The sequence below is a fragment of the Hipposideros armiger genome, unplaced genomic scaffold, assembly GCF_001890085.2.
Source record: "Hipposideros armiger isolate ML-2016 unplaced genomic scaffold, ASM189008v1 scaffold_211, whole genome shotgun sequence".
In the NCBI taxonomy this organism is placed as follows: Eukaryota; Metazoa; Chordata; class Mammalia; order Chiroptera; family Hipposideridae; genus Hipposideros; species Hipposideros armiger.
Window position 1 is genome coordinate 973,236 of NW_017731561.1, and position 13,975 is coordinate 987,210.

At 45.0% G+C, this 13,975-nt stretch overlaps 1 protein-coding gene across 1 annotated transcript in view; it reads left to right on the forward strand.

The window, feature by feature from the left end:
- The window catches only part of CYFIP2 (cytoplasmic FMR1 interacting protein 2), a 116,583-nt gene extending 102,608 nt beyond the window's left edge, over nucleotides 1–13,975 (forward strand). The window contains exons 26-30 of the mRNA XM_019653964.1: nucleotides 2,346–2,418; nucleotides 2,868–2,962; nucleotides 7,131–7,369; nucleotides 8,819–8,966; nucleotides 11,025–13,975. Of these exons, the coding sequence (XP_019509509.1) occupies nucleotides 2,346–2,418; nucleotides 2,868–2,962; nucleotides 7,131–7,369; nucleotides 8,819–8,966; nucleotides 11,025–11,192 (723 nt within the window). The 3' untranslated portion in view covers nucleotides 11,193–13,975. The remainder of the gene's footprint in view (nucleotides 1–2,345; nucleotides 2,419–2,867; nucleotides 2,963–7,130; nucleotides 7,370–8,818; nucleotides 8,967–11,024) is intronic.

The following is a 13,975-nucleotide window of genomic DNA, read 5'->3' on the forward strand; positions in this document are numbered from 1 at the left end:
GTATAAAATGAATAAAGCAGCAGCGTTGCCCTCGTAGAGGACCCACATCCTTCTTCTCCATCCTCTAGGTGGCTCCCAACATCCATTTGACTCACATTAACAAAATAGGAAGCCAATCATGCAATGGGAAGCTTTTCTAGTAACAAGACATTTTCAGGAGCAACTGAAATTTTTGGAAGAAAACAAGAAAGATGAGAAAACCTGGCAGTGGGTCCATGTGTACCAGTCCTCTGCTTGGAATAATTCAGTAGTTCCTCACTGCACTTCGAATAAAATCCAGACTTCACGCCCTGCCTATGAGGCCCCACATTATTCGGTTCCTCCCTACCATTAGGGCCTCAGACTACTATGATTCCTTGTATCGTTCTACTCCAGTTTACTCTCTGCCCCAGGGCCTTTGCACTAGAATGCTCTTACCTCATACCTCCCTTACTTCATTCTATTCTCTGTTCAAATATCTTCCCCTCAAAAGAGATTTTCCCTAACCACCCTCTCTCAAGTAGCCCCTTCCCCATGCCCAGTCACTTTCTACCTTATTGCTAGTGTTTTATAACTCTTTGAAATTTTCTGATTTGTTGATTTGTTTTTTTCTGTCTCTGTGAACTCGAATATACATTCCATGAGTGTGGAGATCTAGTCTAACTTGTTCAACATCATATCTACGAAGCTTAGTTCCTGGTGCTCAATATATGTTTGTTGGATGAATGGATGTAATAGTATTCTCATACTTGGAGGATAGTCATGTGGATAAATCTATTCATTTATTCATCTAAGAGATATATGGTATAACCAGTATTCATTCATTTAATAAATAACTATTGAGAAACTATTATGTCCTAGGCAATGGGGATAAGAGGCAAAAATAGAGACAGCATCCCTGCCCTTAAGGAGATCATAGCATTCTGGTCAATGTGGAGCGAACCAAGAGACATGTGGACCAATTGGTCGTGCTGGGAAGTGAAGAAGAGAGAGAGAGAATGAGCCCCAGGTGTTAGGCTGGGGCACATGAGGAGATAATGATGCCATTCTTTGAGCAAAGGAATTCCAGGTGACTAGCGGAGAAGAAAGTCAGCTTTAGAAATGTTGCGCTGTGACCTATCCAAGTGGAGAAACCCAGCGATGAGTTGGAAATCCGAGTCTGGAGCCTGAGAGAGAAGTCTGGCTGGGAATACAGAGTTGGTGAATCAAAGCAATGCTTGTCGTTGTAGGATTAGGTGAGAACAAACCAGGTAGACTAAAGTAAGGAGGGAAAAAAACGACAAAGTGGGACCTTGGACAAAACCAATATTTAAAGAATGGTTAGAACGTAAACCTGCCAGAGAGTCTGAAAAGGAGAAACCGAAATGATGGCAAGCAGCAGAACTTATTGTCATAGTAGCTGCGGAAGCACAGTGCCCTAATACCTTAGAGATTCCGTGCGATGAGAACTGAAAGGTATCATTGAACTTGGTGACAGAGCAGTCCTCGGTAATCTTTGCCAGAGCCATTGCCATGGTGCGATCTAGCTGCACATTTTTCTTTTTTCTGGGGGCGGGCAGAGTCAAGACTGGGAAATGGAGAGAGGTGTAGAAAACTCTTGTAAGATACTCGGTCCTGAAAGGAGGAGGCATAGAAGGGAGGCTGAAGATACTGGCTAGAAAAACTCATTCAACGATACTGTAAAGAGCAGAGCAAGGATCTTGACTGGAAACTACTGGGAGGCAGCTGTGGCCTAATACAAAATCAAAATGCTCACCATTAGAGTTGTTCAAAAATGGAACAGAAGTACTGAGCTCCTGGTTACTGGAGGTATCAAAGAATAGCCTGAATGTTATATGAAAAAAATGAATAAGGTGTTAAATCAGTGACCTAGGCTTCTACCACAAGAAACTAGAGAAAGCAAAGCAAATTAAACCAAAAGCGAGCCGAAGGAAGGACATAGTAAAGATAAGAACAGAAATCAGTAACATTGAAAAGAGACAAACTAGAGAAAGAGATGAGTGAAACTAAAAACCAGTTCTTTGGGAAAAAAAGCAATAAAATTTATAAACCTATAGCCAGATTGACAGTATATTGTCCACTCATTGTGTGCCAGGGACTTCTCTATGAGGTTATACATCCTCTCAATAAATCCTCACAACAGCCCATTAAAATAGGTACTGTTCTCATCCTCATTTTGCAGATAAATAAGCAGGCTCAGAGAGATTCAGCAACTTGCCTAAGATCCCACAGCTAGTAAGTAGAAGAGTCAGGATTTGAACCCAGGTCTGGCTGACTCCAATGCTCAAGTTTTTAGGAATGACAATCCTTCCTGGGTTTAAAATGAAAATGTTCTTTTCTTTCTTTCCTTTCATCTCTGTTTGCAGTCTCAGGAGGAAGTCTGTGATTTGCTCCATGCCGCCCCCTTCCAAAATATCTTGCCGAGAGTCTACATCAAAGGTAAGAATCCACAAACAGCAGCTTCGTAACCAACTTGAATTTGAACTTCTTGCTCACTTAATCCCAATAAACTCACCTCTGCAGTCAGAAATGGAAAAGGTTAAAGCTTTGGGAAGCTATCGAATAGTCACAGACTATAGTACTGCAGGCCTTGTTCCTCGCTCCTGCTAGAATATCCTTAGTATCCTGCTGTCTAGCCTTGAATCCTTCATGTTTTGGGAAACTCATCACCCCACGAGGTAGATGATTCCATTGTTGGACAGAGATGATAGAACCTTTTTCTTTATAGTGAGTCCTGATTACACTTGCCAGACCTAGGGAGAACAGTTCTACGCGCTCCATCCAAGTTTTGGAGGGCAAGTACGTCACCAGGTCCTCTGAGAGCTGTTTCTCCCCCAGTTCCCCGGGGTGTCTTGCCTCTCAACCTCTGCCTGCTGCTCCTTTTACAGAGGGGGAGCGTCTGGAGGTCCGGATGAAACGCCTAGAAGCCAAGTATGCCCCGCTTCACCTGGTCCCCCTGATAGAGCGGCTGGGGACCCCTCAGGTATGATCCTTTTAGCGTGGACTCTGAGAACCAAAAGGAGCGTTAGAGGGAGAGCGTGTGGTCCAAGCCCCTCATTTTACGGGTGGGGAAACTGAGGCCCAGAGAGAGGAAGAGATTGCCTAACCCCACAAAGCCTGCCTGTGGACTTGAATTCCTAAGGCTCTCTCGTCTATCATCATAAAAGCTTAAGTCTGAACACGCATCCTCTGCAGAAGGCAGCCTCTTCTCGAAAACCATGGCAAGTATTTGGGGCACACTGCAGAGCCCGATCTGCCCAGGTGTGTCACATGGATGAGCAACCTTACAAGGACCCCTGCATGCTACACACCTCCTCCTGAAAGCATGACTAAACGTTTGGGCTCTTTGAGTCGTCCCAGAGAGAATTCAGATACTGTGGAGGGCACACATTTTCTTTTTTGGTCTTGAGAGCTGAACAGCGGAGATCCTCGAAAGATTTCCTTTTAGGGGAGAAATCCCCCAAGCCGGCAGCGTACAAATGTGTCTGCCCCGCTGTTGGTGTCATTCTACAAGAATCTGGCCCCTCGCACCCAGGGCTTGGCATGTGTTTCCACTTTAGAAGACTGCAAATTCCTTCCCTGTTCTGGCGAACACCATTTCCTTGGGACCGATAGAAATCTCAATTTGTCAAATGCTGAGCATATAACAAACAAAAGCCTAGACGTTCTCCAGGAGGGGAAGTGCCAGTTTTATCATTCCCCTGGCCCTCAAGGAAAATGTCCCTTAGACCAAAAAAAAGTTAACAGAGTATTAACTTCCAATCTAGATGGGGTTCAGGGAACTCACAGAATACCTAGGTCAGTGACAGAGACACTCTGCTGCATATTTCAAGTCAGGAGGTTTGACAGAGCTATATTGTTGGCATTGTTTCTGGGACAAGTCGAGATGACCTGACTTGTTGCCCAGTGCTATCCTGGAAAGAACACTGTGACAGGGGGTCAAAACGCAGGGGTCCTTGTCCCAGCTTCACCCCTCAATTGTGAGAAAACCTAGTGCTAGACATTTAATCTCTCAGTCTTTGTTTTCCCATCTACAAAATGGGCTAACAGCTGTTTTGCCTCCTTAGTTGAGCTGCCTTATGCCTTACATGATCATTTCAATGAACAAATAAGTAAAAGTCTTCAAGAAACACAAAGAATTCTGTAAAGAGGGAGTATTGAGATATCATTCTCCCCCAAAGTACTAGATATAATCAAAGTACTCCATGCAGAAATTTATTTCACGTACTCGTATGCTTTTTCTATTTCCTTGTTCACTCAGAAAAGAATGGCAGATAGAGAAGAGAAAAATCCCCCACTGACTGGAATAGAAAAGAAGTGGATAAAATTTATGTTAAACACCACACAAATACACACACACACACACACTCACACACACATACACACACACACATGCACGCACGCACGTGCACACACACACACACCCCATGCCAGAAATTGGGGGTATTTCCAGCAAATAATCTATAATATACTTTTTCAGAGCAAAAAGAAAATAACAGACGTACCAAAAGAGAAAAGGACAGGAAGGAAAACCAACAACATACAAATATATAAATGTCAATAAACATAAGAAAATGTGTTCAGTCTTATGTTTGTAAATGAAAAGAGCAGGGTACAACTTTTCATCTCTCGAGTTGGCGAAGAACTTAGTGATAATAGGGTATTGGCGAGGGTACAAGGAACAGACTTCACACAGATTGAGAGATATAGAGGTTCAGCTTTTCTTCAGACTAGTTTGCCACTATGTAGCAAAAGCCTTTTAAAATACTAATCCTCTTCGATGGAGTAGTTCTACTTCTAGGATTTTATCCTAAGAAGAGAACCAGAGATAAGCTCAGAAAGTGTTATGTAGAAGGCTGATTGTTTAGAGTTGTCTGTAATCATGAAAATTTTTAAGCAATTGAAAATAACCAGCCAGAGTAGAGGACTGAAATGATTGTATGTCAGTGGCCATTTTATGTAGCCATTAAAGAATCATTTTACTGGAAACATTGAAGGAAATGGTTTTTTAATTTCTGATCTCTTAAGAGAAAAAAGCAATACAGATGGGATGGTCCAAATTTTGTTAAATACAGATGTATATACACATTCACATGCATAAACACAAATGAACAAATTATTCATCAGTATTTTAAGAAAGGTCATCTCTAATGGGTTTATGGGAGACTTTTATTTTCTTATGACATTTTACTTTTTTTTTTTCCAGATTTTACTCAGTTACTATATTACTTTTATAATTCATAGGAAAAATTGTAAGGGTGAACACTTTTTCCAGGAAAGGACAAAGCTCCTAACCAATTTCAACCAAGGCCCTTTTATTTAGCTCTAGTAGGTGGGGGGTCATCACCAGAATTCAGTCTGTCTGCAGATTTATAAACCCCCTTGCCAATGTTTTAATCCCCCACAATAGTCAGGCCCTGAGGATCGATTCAGACTAATACATGCACAGGAGACTAATTAGTAACCCAGAGCTCTCTGTATGTAATTTATGAAGGAGAACATTCATGACTCCAGAACAAATACAGATCCTGTATTTATTTCCTGAGCATCTTCACTGTTCCCGGCACTCTCTGAAATGGAGAGTCACATTCTCATCTGGTAGAGAGTGGCCTGATGAGAACAGAATAGAGCAGCGGGTTCAGGATTCCATAAGAGAAGTTTCTAGTTAACTGTGGCAACTTGAGTGGCCCCTTCTCTGCTCAAGAGATCTTTCTCTGCCCAGGAAGTCAAGATGAGTTGCTGCCAATCAGGGTTCCCTCGCCTTCCTGTTTGAAACACATGGTGTCAAATTCTTCTTCCCCAATCCACGCCTTTTTTTCCTAGACTTCTTTCAGTTTATAGTTGTCATGACAACAGCACTCCTGGCCACATTCCTGACAGGCTCCAGCAGGGTGTTTCCTGATTTATTTCCCTCTGTGGATTAACTCAGAGGCTGTCCTCTTCTGGGGGCTCCAGGGCAGAAACTTGAGGCCAGAAGTCAGGCAGGCTCTCCCCAGGCACCCTGTAAAATGAGCTCTCTGGGGAGACCACCCGTTGGGGACCCGATCCCACAAGTGCCCTGTAGGCCTCTCTGTCTGAGAAGCCAAACCTCTTTTGCTTCGTCTCTAGCTTTGGAGACCTTGCTTTGACCTTGGATTTTAATATCCATCTATCTTACTTTGCACATGGCTTTTGAGACCTCTCTTCCTAGATATTGTTACTCATAATGCAGACAGTAATGTGTTTTGATGTATTTGTCTAGCCAGCTGATTAGGGAGATGCAATAACCAGAAGCAGATGAGAAGCCAGTTTAAATTATTAATAGAGATCATTTACAACGGTCAGAGGACTTCTAATTGGAGGAAATAGTTCTGCAAAATCAGTGGCAAATTTTAAAAGAGTAACGTATGCTCATTGTAACACATTCAACTGTACAGAAGCATTTAAAGTAAAAAGTGAAATCTCACCCACTTCTCCAAGCCCATCTGCTCCCATAACTGATGTTAATCCTTCTAAAACGTTTTACACACGCCCCCACATATAGTTGTGCGTGTGTCTTATCTGTGGGATTGTGTGTTGTTGGTGTCTTTTAATAGGATGGTAGTATACATCCGTTTCTGCAGCTTGCTCTATTCAATTAACAGTTTAACAACCACAGGTTCAACTACAAGGATTTAGGTCCCCGCTTTACCACTCACTGGGCTGCCTCTCTGAACCTCAGTTTCTTCATCTGTAAAATGGGGATAATAATGTCACCCCCTTCATTGCTGTGAGGAATAAATGGAGTCAATACTTATCAAGTGCTTAGAACAGGACCTGGTGTGTTACATGTACTCAGTGAGTATGAGTTAGTAGAAGTACTAGAGTAGTAATACTAGCAATAGTATCATCTCAGCCTTTTCAATGGCAACAAAGCATTTCATTCATTATATGAGTAGATCAAACAATTTTTTAAAGATTCTTCTATCGATGTCTCCTAGACTTTCCTTACTATAAGACTTCCCTGTTTTGCATTCAGGTTTATAAAGTTAGTGCCCTACTCTGGGCAAGACATCCATTCTGGCGAATGACTTCCAGGTACAGCCAGCTCCGGGGTTTGGGAATCTCTGGTGAGAAGTGGAACATGAGGTCAGAGACATAGATAGAAGGCTTATATACCCTTCTGTTCTCAGCAAATTGCCATCGCTCGGGAGGGTGACCTGCTGACGAAGGAGCGGCTGTGCTGCGGCCTGTCCATGTTCGAGGTCATCCTCACTCGCATTCGAAGCTACCTGCAGGACCCCATCTGGAGGGGTCCGCCACCCACCAACGGCGTCATGCATGTCGACGAGTGTGTGGAATTCCACCGGCTGTGGAGTGCCATGCAGTTCGTCTACTGCATCCCCGTGGGAACCAATGAGTTCACAGCTGAGTGAGTACCCCCAGGGAAGGCACCCCCAACCTGCTTGTTTCCCCCGAGAGGCATCCATCAGGCTGCCAGAGCCAACCAGAAAGGTGGACAGGGGCGGGGAGGTCTGACACCTGTTTATTGAGCACATACTATGTGTCAGTTGTTGCATTAGGCGCTGGCCATACACTAATGCTGAATGAAAGGTGACGGTTCCTGGGCTCGTGGGGATTACGGGGCCTATGGAGAGACGTAAGGCACACTGAATGAGGCAGCTTTGCAGCCAGGGCAGGAAGGGTGACGGATGCCTGAGAAAAGAGAGGAATGGGTTAGTGGAATTCAATTCACAGACCAGAACTGAGCCTTGAACATTGCTGGGATTCAAATCTTAGCGGGGAGAAGGGGCTGTCCCAAGAGAGGCAGCAAGTGGTTGGAGGCAGAGATGAAGCATATGTGTGTGAGTGTGCCCACTGGGGACTTGGGACCTCCCGGGGCTTTTGAATGGGCAGGAGGGAGCCCTGGGGAAGGTTTGGCATTAAGAACCTCACTGCTCACCTCACCTCCCCACAGAAGTGCAGGGTTTGTGGAACAGAGAGTCTTCCCTGGCAGAGGTCAGGCCCTGACTTGCTCATGGTGGCCTGGCTCATGCGGCCCCTGCGCCTTAAAAATGGGGGGTCTTGCAGAGTAACCCAAGCCTGTCCTCAGAGGAGACAGGAGATAGGATACAAAGCACGTGAGGGCCAGAGAAGGCTCCCCGAGGAAGCTGTGTTAGGGCTGAGCTGGGAAGGCGGTTTCCAGCAGCTGTTGGGCCTGGACTTGGCAATGGGGAAGCAAGGAACCTGCCCAGTTTGAGCTGTGACTGCTGCTTGAGGACAAGAAAGTGGGCAGAGGAATGACCTCACAGCCACCCAGACTTCGCCAGTTGCTGTTGAGAATTGGGGGTGGAGGGAGGCACGCAGGCTGAGCTTTACCAGCCCCAAGAGGACCCAGCCCCTGCCCCACACCAGCAGTCTCTGCTCAGGTGCCCCCTGTGCCCCCATCGCTGCCTGCTCAGCCTCCACTGGCCAGTTGGTCTCCTAGTTTGAATGGGCCCTTCCCCTCACAGGCGTTCCCTGACTCCTTTATGGGCCCAGAACAGATTCTGCTTTGACTTGCCCGAAATAATCAGCCATGTAAATCTCAGGGACTGGTTGGATTTTTTCTTGCAAATTTGTCTTCTTCAGAGGTGATTTTTTTCTTACATCAGTGGGGCAACAGGCTGACACCTCTTTGTGGTTAGAAAGTCTTTAATGTAAGCACAGCCCCTGGAACAAGCAAATCCACACTCGCAGCTTTCCTTGTACCCATTTTACAGATCAAGAGAATTGGCCCAGAGACGGGCCTGCTTACTAGCTATACTCCTGGTCCAAGATGAGGGCCCCTCCCTCCTCCTCCCCTGCCTCTCACCCCACTGCTGCCTCCCCCTGCTTCTAGGCAGTGTTTCGGTGACGGCTTGAACTGGGCTGGCTGCTCCATCATCGTTCTGCTGGGCCAACAGCGTCGCTTCGACCTATTTGACTTCTGTTACCACCTGCTGAAAGTACAGAGACAGGACGGGAAGGATGAAATCATTAAGAATGTGGTAAGCAGCTCATGGCTGGGGCCTGGGTGATGGAGCCAGGCCTGACAAGCAGGCTTTCATCTGAAAAGGGGGAGGTGAGCTGCCTAGGGAGCCAACTCCCCACGCGGCAGGGAGGTACAAAGACACTCAGCAGCTGGGGATCTCCTCAGCGGAAACCATGAGTCACTTGCTCATAACACACTGGGATGAATCAGGTCACCCCGCAGGGCAGGGCCAGGCCCCAGACCTGAAGTACACCTTGCCCGTGCCAGTCAGGCTCTGCTGATGCTGGTTCCTCATCTCACGAACTTTCACTGAACACGGGAGTTGTCAGGCATGGGCATGGGGCAGCGCTGTCGGGGGTAAGCAGGGCTGTTGTGGGGGCACCAAGAAGGGTTGTGTAAGCCAGGCTGAGGGGCAGGGAAGGGGGTGGCCCGAGGGGCTTCCCATGGAGGCGATGCTTGGGCTAAGTCCAGAATGACTGGCAACAAATAGCCAGGCAGGAAGTGGGTGCAGGGTGGAGAGGATGTCCCAGATGGAACAGCTGGAGCAAAGACACAGACACATGGAGATACACAGCTGGAACCAAGGGTGGTCTCTGGGAACAGCTGAGAGAAGGAGGCAAGAGCCATCTCATAAAGGGCGTTTTGCCATGGTGGTAGGAGATACGCAACATAAAATGCACCATTCTGACCATTTTCACATGTATAGTGTAGTGGCATTAGGTGCACTCACAACCATCCCCACCATCCGTCTCCAGAACGTTTTCAGCTTCTCAAACTGAAACTCCGCCCAATAAACACTAACTCCCCATTCTCCCCTCCCTTGAGCCTCAGTAACTGCCTTTCCCCTTCCTGTCTCCATGACTTTGCCTTCTCTAGGTGCTTCTTCATATAGATGGACTCCTCACTTAGCATAATGTGTTCAAGGTTTACCATGGTTTAGTATGTGTCAGGATACCCTTCCTTTTTAAGGCTGAATAATATCCCATGGTACGTGTGCACCACATTTTATTTATTCACTCTTCTAACGATGAACACTGGAGTTGCTTCCACCTTTTGGCTACTGTGAATAATTCTGCTATGATCATGAGTATACAAATATCTGTTCAACTCCCTGCTTTCATTTGGGTATATTCCTGGAAGTGGCATTGCTGGATTGTATGGTAATTCTATTTTTAATTTTTGAGGAATTACCATATTTTTCATAGTGGCTACCATTTTGTATTTCCACTAGCAATGCGTGAGACTTCCAATTTCTCCACATCCTTCCCAGCACTTGTTATTTTCTGGGGGTGTTTTGGTAATAGCCATCCTACTTTTTAATTGGGTTGTTTGTTTTTTGTTGTTGTTGAATTGTAGGAGTTCTTTATGAATTCTGGATATTAATCCCTTATCAGATACATGATTTGTAAATATTTTCTCCCATTTCATGGGTTGCCCTTTCATTCTATTGATAGTGTCCTTTGATGCATATGTTTTTAATTTTGATATAGTCCAGTTTAATTTTTCCAGTTTATTATCTGTGCTTTTGGTGTCACATTCCAAAAATCATTGCCAAATTCAATGTCATGAAGCTTTTTCTCTCCGTTTTTTTTCTAAAAGTTTTATAGTTTTCAATCTTGTTTAGGTTTTTAACCCATTTTGAACAAATTTTTTATATATGATGTAAGGTAAGGATCCAACTTTTGCATGTGCATATCCAGTTTTCCCAGCACTGTCTTTTCTCCATTGAATGGTCTTAGTACCCTTGTTAGAAATCAACTGACCACATGTAGAAGAGTTTATTTCTGGGATGTCTATTCTATTGGTCTATATGTCTGTCTTCATGCCAGTACCACACTGTTTTGATAACTATAGCTTTGTAGTAAGTTTTGAAACTCACAAAGGATTTTATAGCCAAGTAACGTTTGATTTCCAAGCTGTTGGAACCCACAGAAGGGCTTTAAACAAGACAGTGATATGACCATTGAAGCATCGAGATCTTATACCCCAACCTCACTGAATTCTTCCCTTGCTCTACCTTTGTTTCCATATCCTCTCCTCCCGCCCCTAACCTGCACGGCCCTGTCCTTTGCAGCCCCTGAAGAAAATGGCAGACAGAATCAGGAAGTACCAGATCTTGAACAATGAGGTTTTTGCCATCCTGAACAAGTACATGAAGTCCGTAGAGACAGACAGTTCAACCGTGGAGCACGTGCGCTGCTTCCAACCACCCATCCACCAGTCCCTGGCCACCACCTGCTAGGCCGAAGGTCCTGCAAACCCTCAACCTGGAGGAGAAGAAGCAGCAGGAGAGAGAAAGCCATGGCCACAGCCTTGCAACAGGGTCCGACTGGACAGTGTATGGGACGGACCTGGAAGCAAATAAGCACCTCCCTAAATACACCTACACCTCCCAAGGGCTGGCCTGTGCATGCTCTCCCATGACATCTCCATGGTGGTTTTTCTGTAGTGTAAATGAAAACAAAACAAAACTAAACTAAAAACAGGGCAGTATGTGCTTTTTTTTCCTTTTTTCCCTCAGCTGTGTTAAGAGTCCTAGTTTCACCCTTTCTCCATCTCTCAACCCCACCCCACATTCGTGATTTTTTTTCCCAAAACCTCCTCCCAAGACACCTCCTACCTGGCACCCACATGTGACCTCAGAATTGAAGTTCAGAGACTGAGAAGAGAGTGTAGCCATGTCCCGAGATGTCATCCTGGGCTGATGGGCATGCCTTCCACTTACTGGCTTCTTCACCTCTGGCTCCCTTCCCCCACTTTTCCAGATAATATCTCCTGCTCTGGATGCCAGGGGTTCTACCACCAAGAGTACTCCTGGACCAGGTGCTGAAAGCCATGGTGAACAGAGGACAGTTTCTTGGTACTGGCATCATGGTAGACATGGTTGGCTCTGTTTTTTCATAGATTGCCCAAACCACACCTTGACTCCCCTCTCAGGTCTCTCCTAGAGAGAACTCAGAAATGCATTCACATCGGTATCCCTCTGAGCAGCATTAGGGTAGGAAGATGGTCAGGCCCAATGTGCAGAAGACCTACTTATGAACACAGCCAGGAATTCCCTAGCCCAAATCATAAAGCTATTAGACCACCTCATCAGCTTGGTGGTGAGATGGTTCCTGTATGCATTAAGCAAATACTTATTGAACACAACCCACACAGGGTGACGGACACTGGGAAGGCAGCACTGAAGAAGTAAAATGCCCGGCCTGCAGCATTTTAGCAGGCGATCAAAAGTAGGGACCATTTCTTTGCACAGACTGTCTCATCAAGGAAAACTCCCATGAGAAAGAACATATGAAGAGGTATTTTAACAGAAGCCAGAAACATATTGGGGTCAGGGAGGTGAAGAGTATAAACACTTGTCAATGAGCTTTTAATGCCAAGATGTGCCCCCCAAAAGGCATCCTGTTTTAGTGAATCAGGACTTCCATTGTCCTAAAAACAGATTCTTGAGACATTTGATCTTTTGCTCTTACCTTCTCAATGGTCATTAACTTAGATTTTTGAGGCATGGGACAGATTTTGAGGTATGGGATAGGCATAGCTACTTCTATTTCCCAGACTGAACCAAAATTCTTTGCAGAGTCTCCCTCGAAACGTGGGGAGACTGTTTAGAAAGGACAGTGTATGTCTTTTGGAGATGAATGTCTCATTACAGAGCACCTCATCTTCAAACGAAGTCTGTAGCCATGAGCTTGTAATAAAATATAAAGTGAGACATTTATTTCTCTATCCCCCTGCCCAGGAAGGAAAGGAAAAGAGAGAAAATAGAACAGTAATGATCCCCTCCCTCAGGGCGGATGGATGAAAATGGTTACCATTCATCAGATGGACCATTTTAACCCCATGGAAAGAGCACAGATGTGTACATAGCAAGACGTTTTTGTGATACACTCATGCTCTCCAGGGAGGAGAGAGGTGGGGCTCACCAAGTGTGAACCAAAGGCCTCCTACATCAGGGCTTCCTGAGATTAGCACATTGGAAGCTGATTCCTGCCCCGACCCCCAAAACCCTTCAATTCTGTACCTGTGGGAGTAAGGTCTAGAGATCTGCACTCTCCGTAAGCTCTCTGAGTTGTTGCCTTGTAAATGGAAGTCCGAGGACCACTGCTGTAGAGGTCTGCTCCACAGCCAACCTTAGGCTTTGAGCACCCTCTGAGCCATGAAAGAAAATATTTATAGGAAAGTGGTTTAAAGTGGAAGGTGGGAGATCCTCCTGTCTGGAGGTGCCACTTCCTATTCTGATTTCTTAATTTTTCCTCTCGGCCATAGATGTGTCCCAAAGGCAAAAGGTAGTTCACCACATGGTAGAGCTATACGATAGAACACACATTGAAAACCCACATAGAATCTCTAAGTTCCAGGGCCTTCCAAATCTTCAGACCTGTCTGGGAAGAGCAGCTCTTACAGACAGATGACCAGCTCTTAGGCCCTAGAGAGCATTCCAGATCCTTGACCGTTGCTTTTGTAGAGATTTGGGTCATCCATTTGATGAGATCTGCTGTTTCAACAGCCTACCCCTCCCACCCTGCATTCCTAACCTCGAATTTGACCCTTAGGGTGGAATCCCGTTGTCCTCAAGAGATTCTCCCAGTAAACTGAGGTCTTTATCTTCAGGAGAGACCTTTAATTCCCCCCACTTGCCAGCAACATCTATTGAATGAGCACTGACCAGGTTTAATATTCTTTCCTCCCTGGTGTTACTGCCCCCATTTTGATTTTTTTTTGTGTGTCTAAGAACAAGGAGAAAAAAAAATCTTAGGTTTTAAAAAGTTTTAACAAAAATCTGTTTCAGAAACTGTCAAATGTACCATATTTGTATTAAGAGTTGTTGGGAATTTTTGTACAATGAATTTACATTTATTTATGGTGACTTCTATTTACGCTTGTGATCAAATGATGTTAAATTCTTAAATCCTATTTGCTATGCAGCTGAAGATGATATTTTGCTTTGTATTTTGGGGTACCTGTGTTGAGTCGATAAACATTCCCATCTTCATTAAAACTGCTCCCAAACCAGTGAAA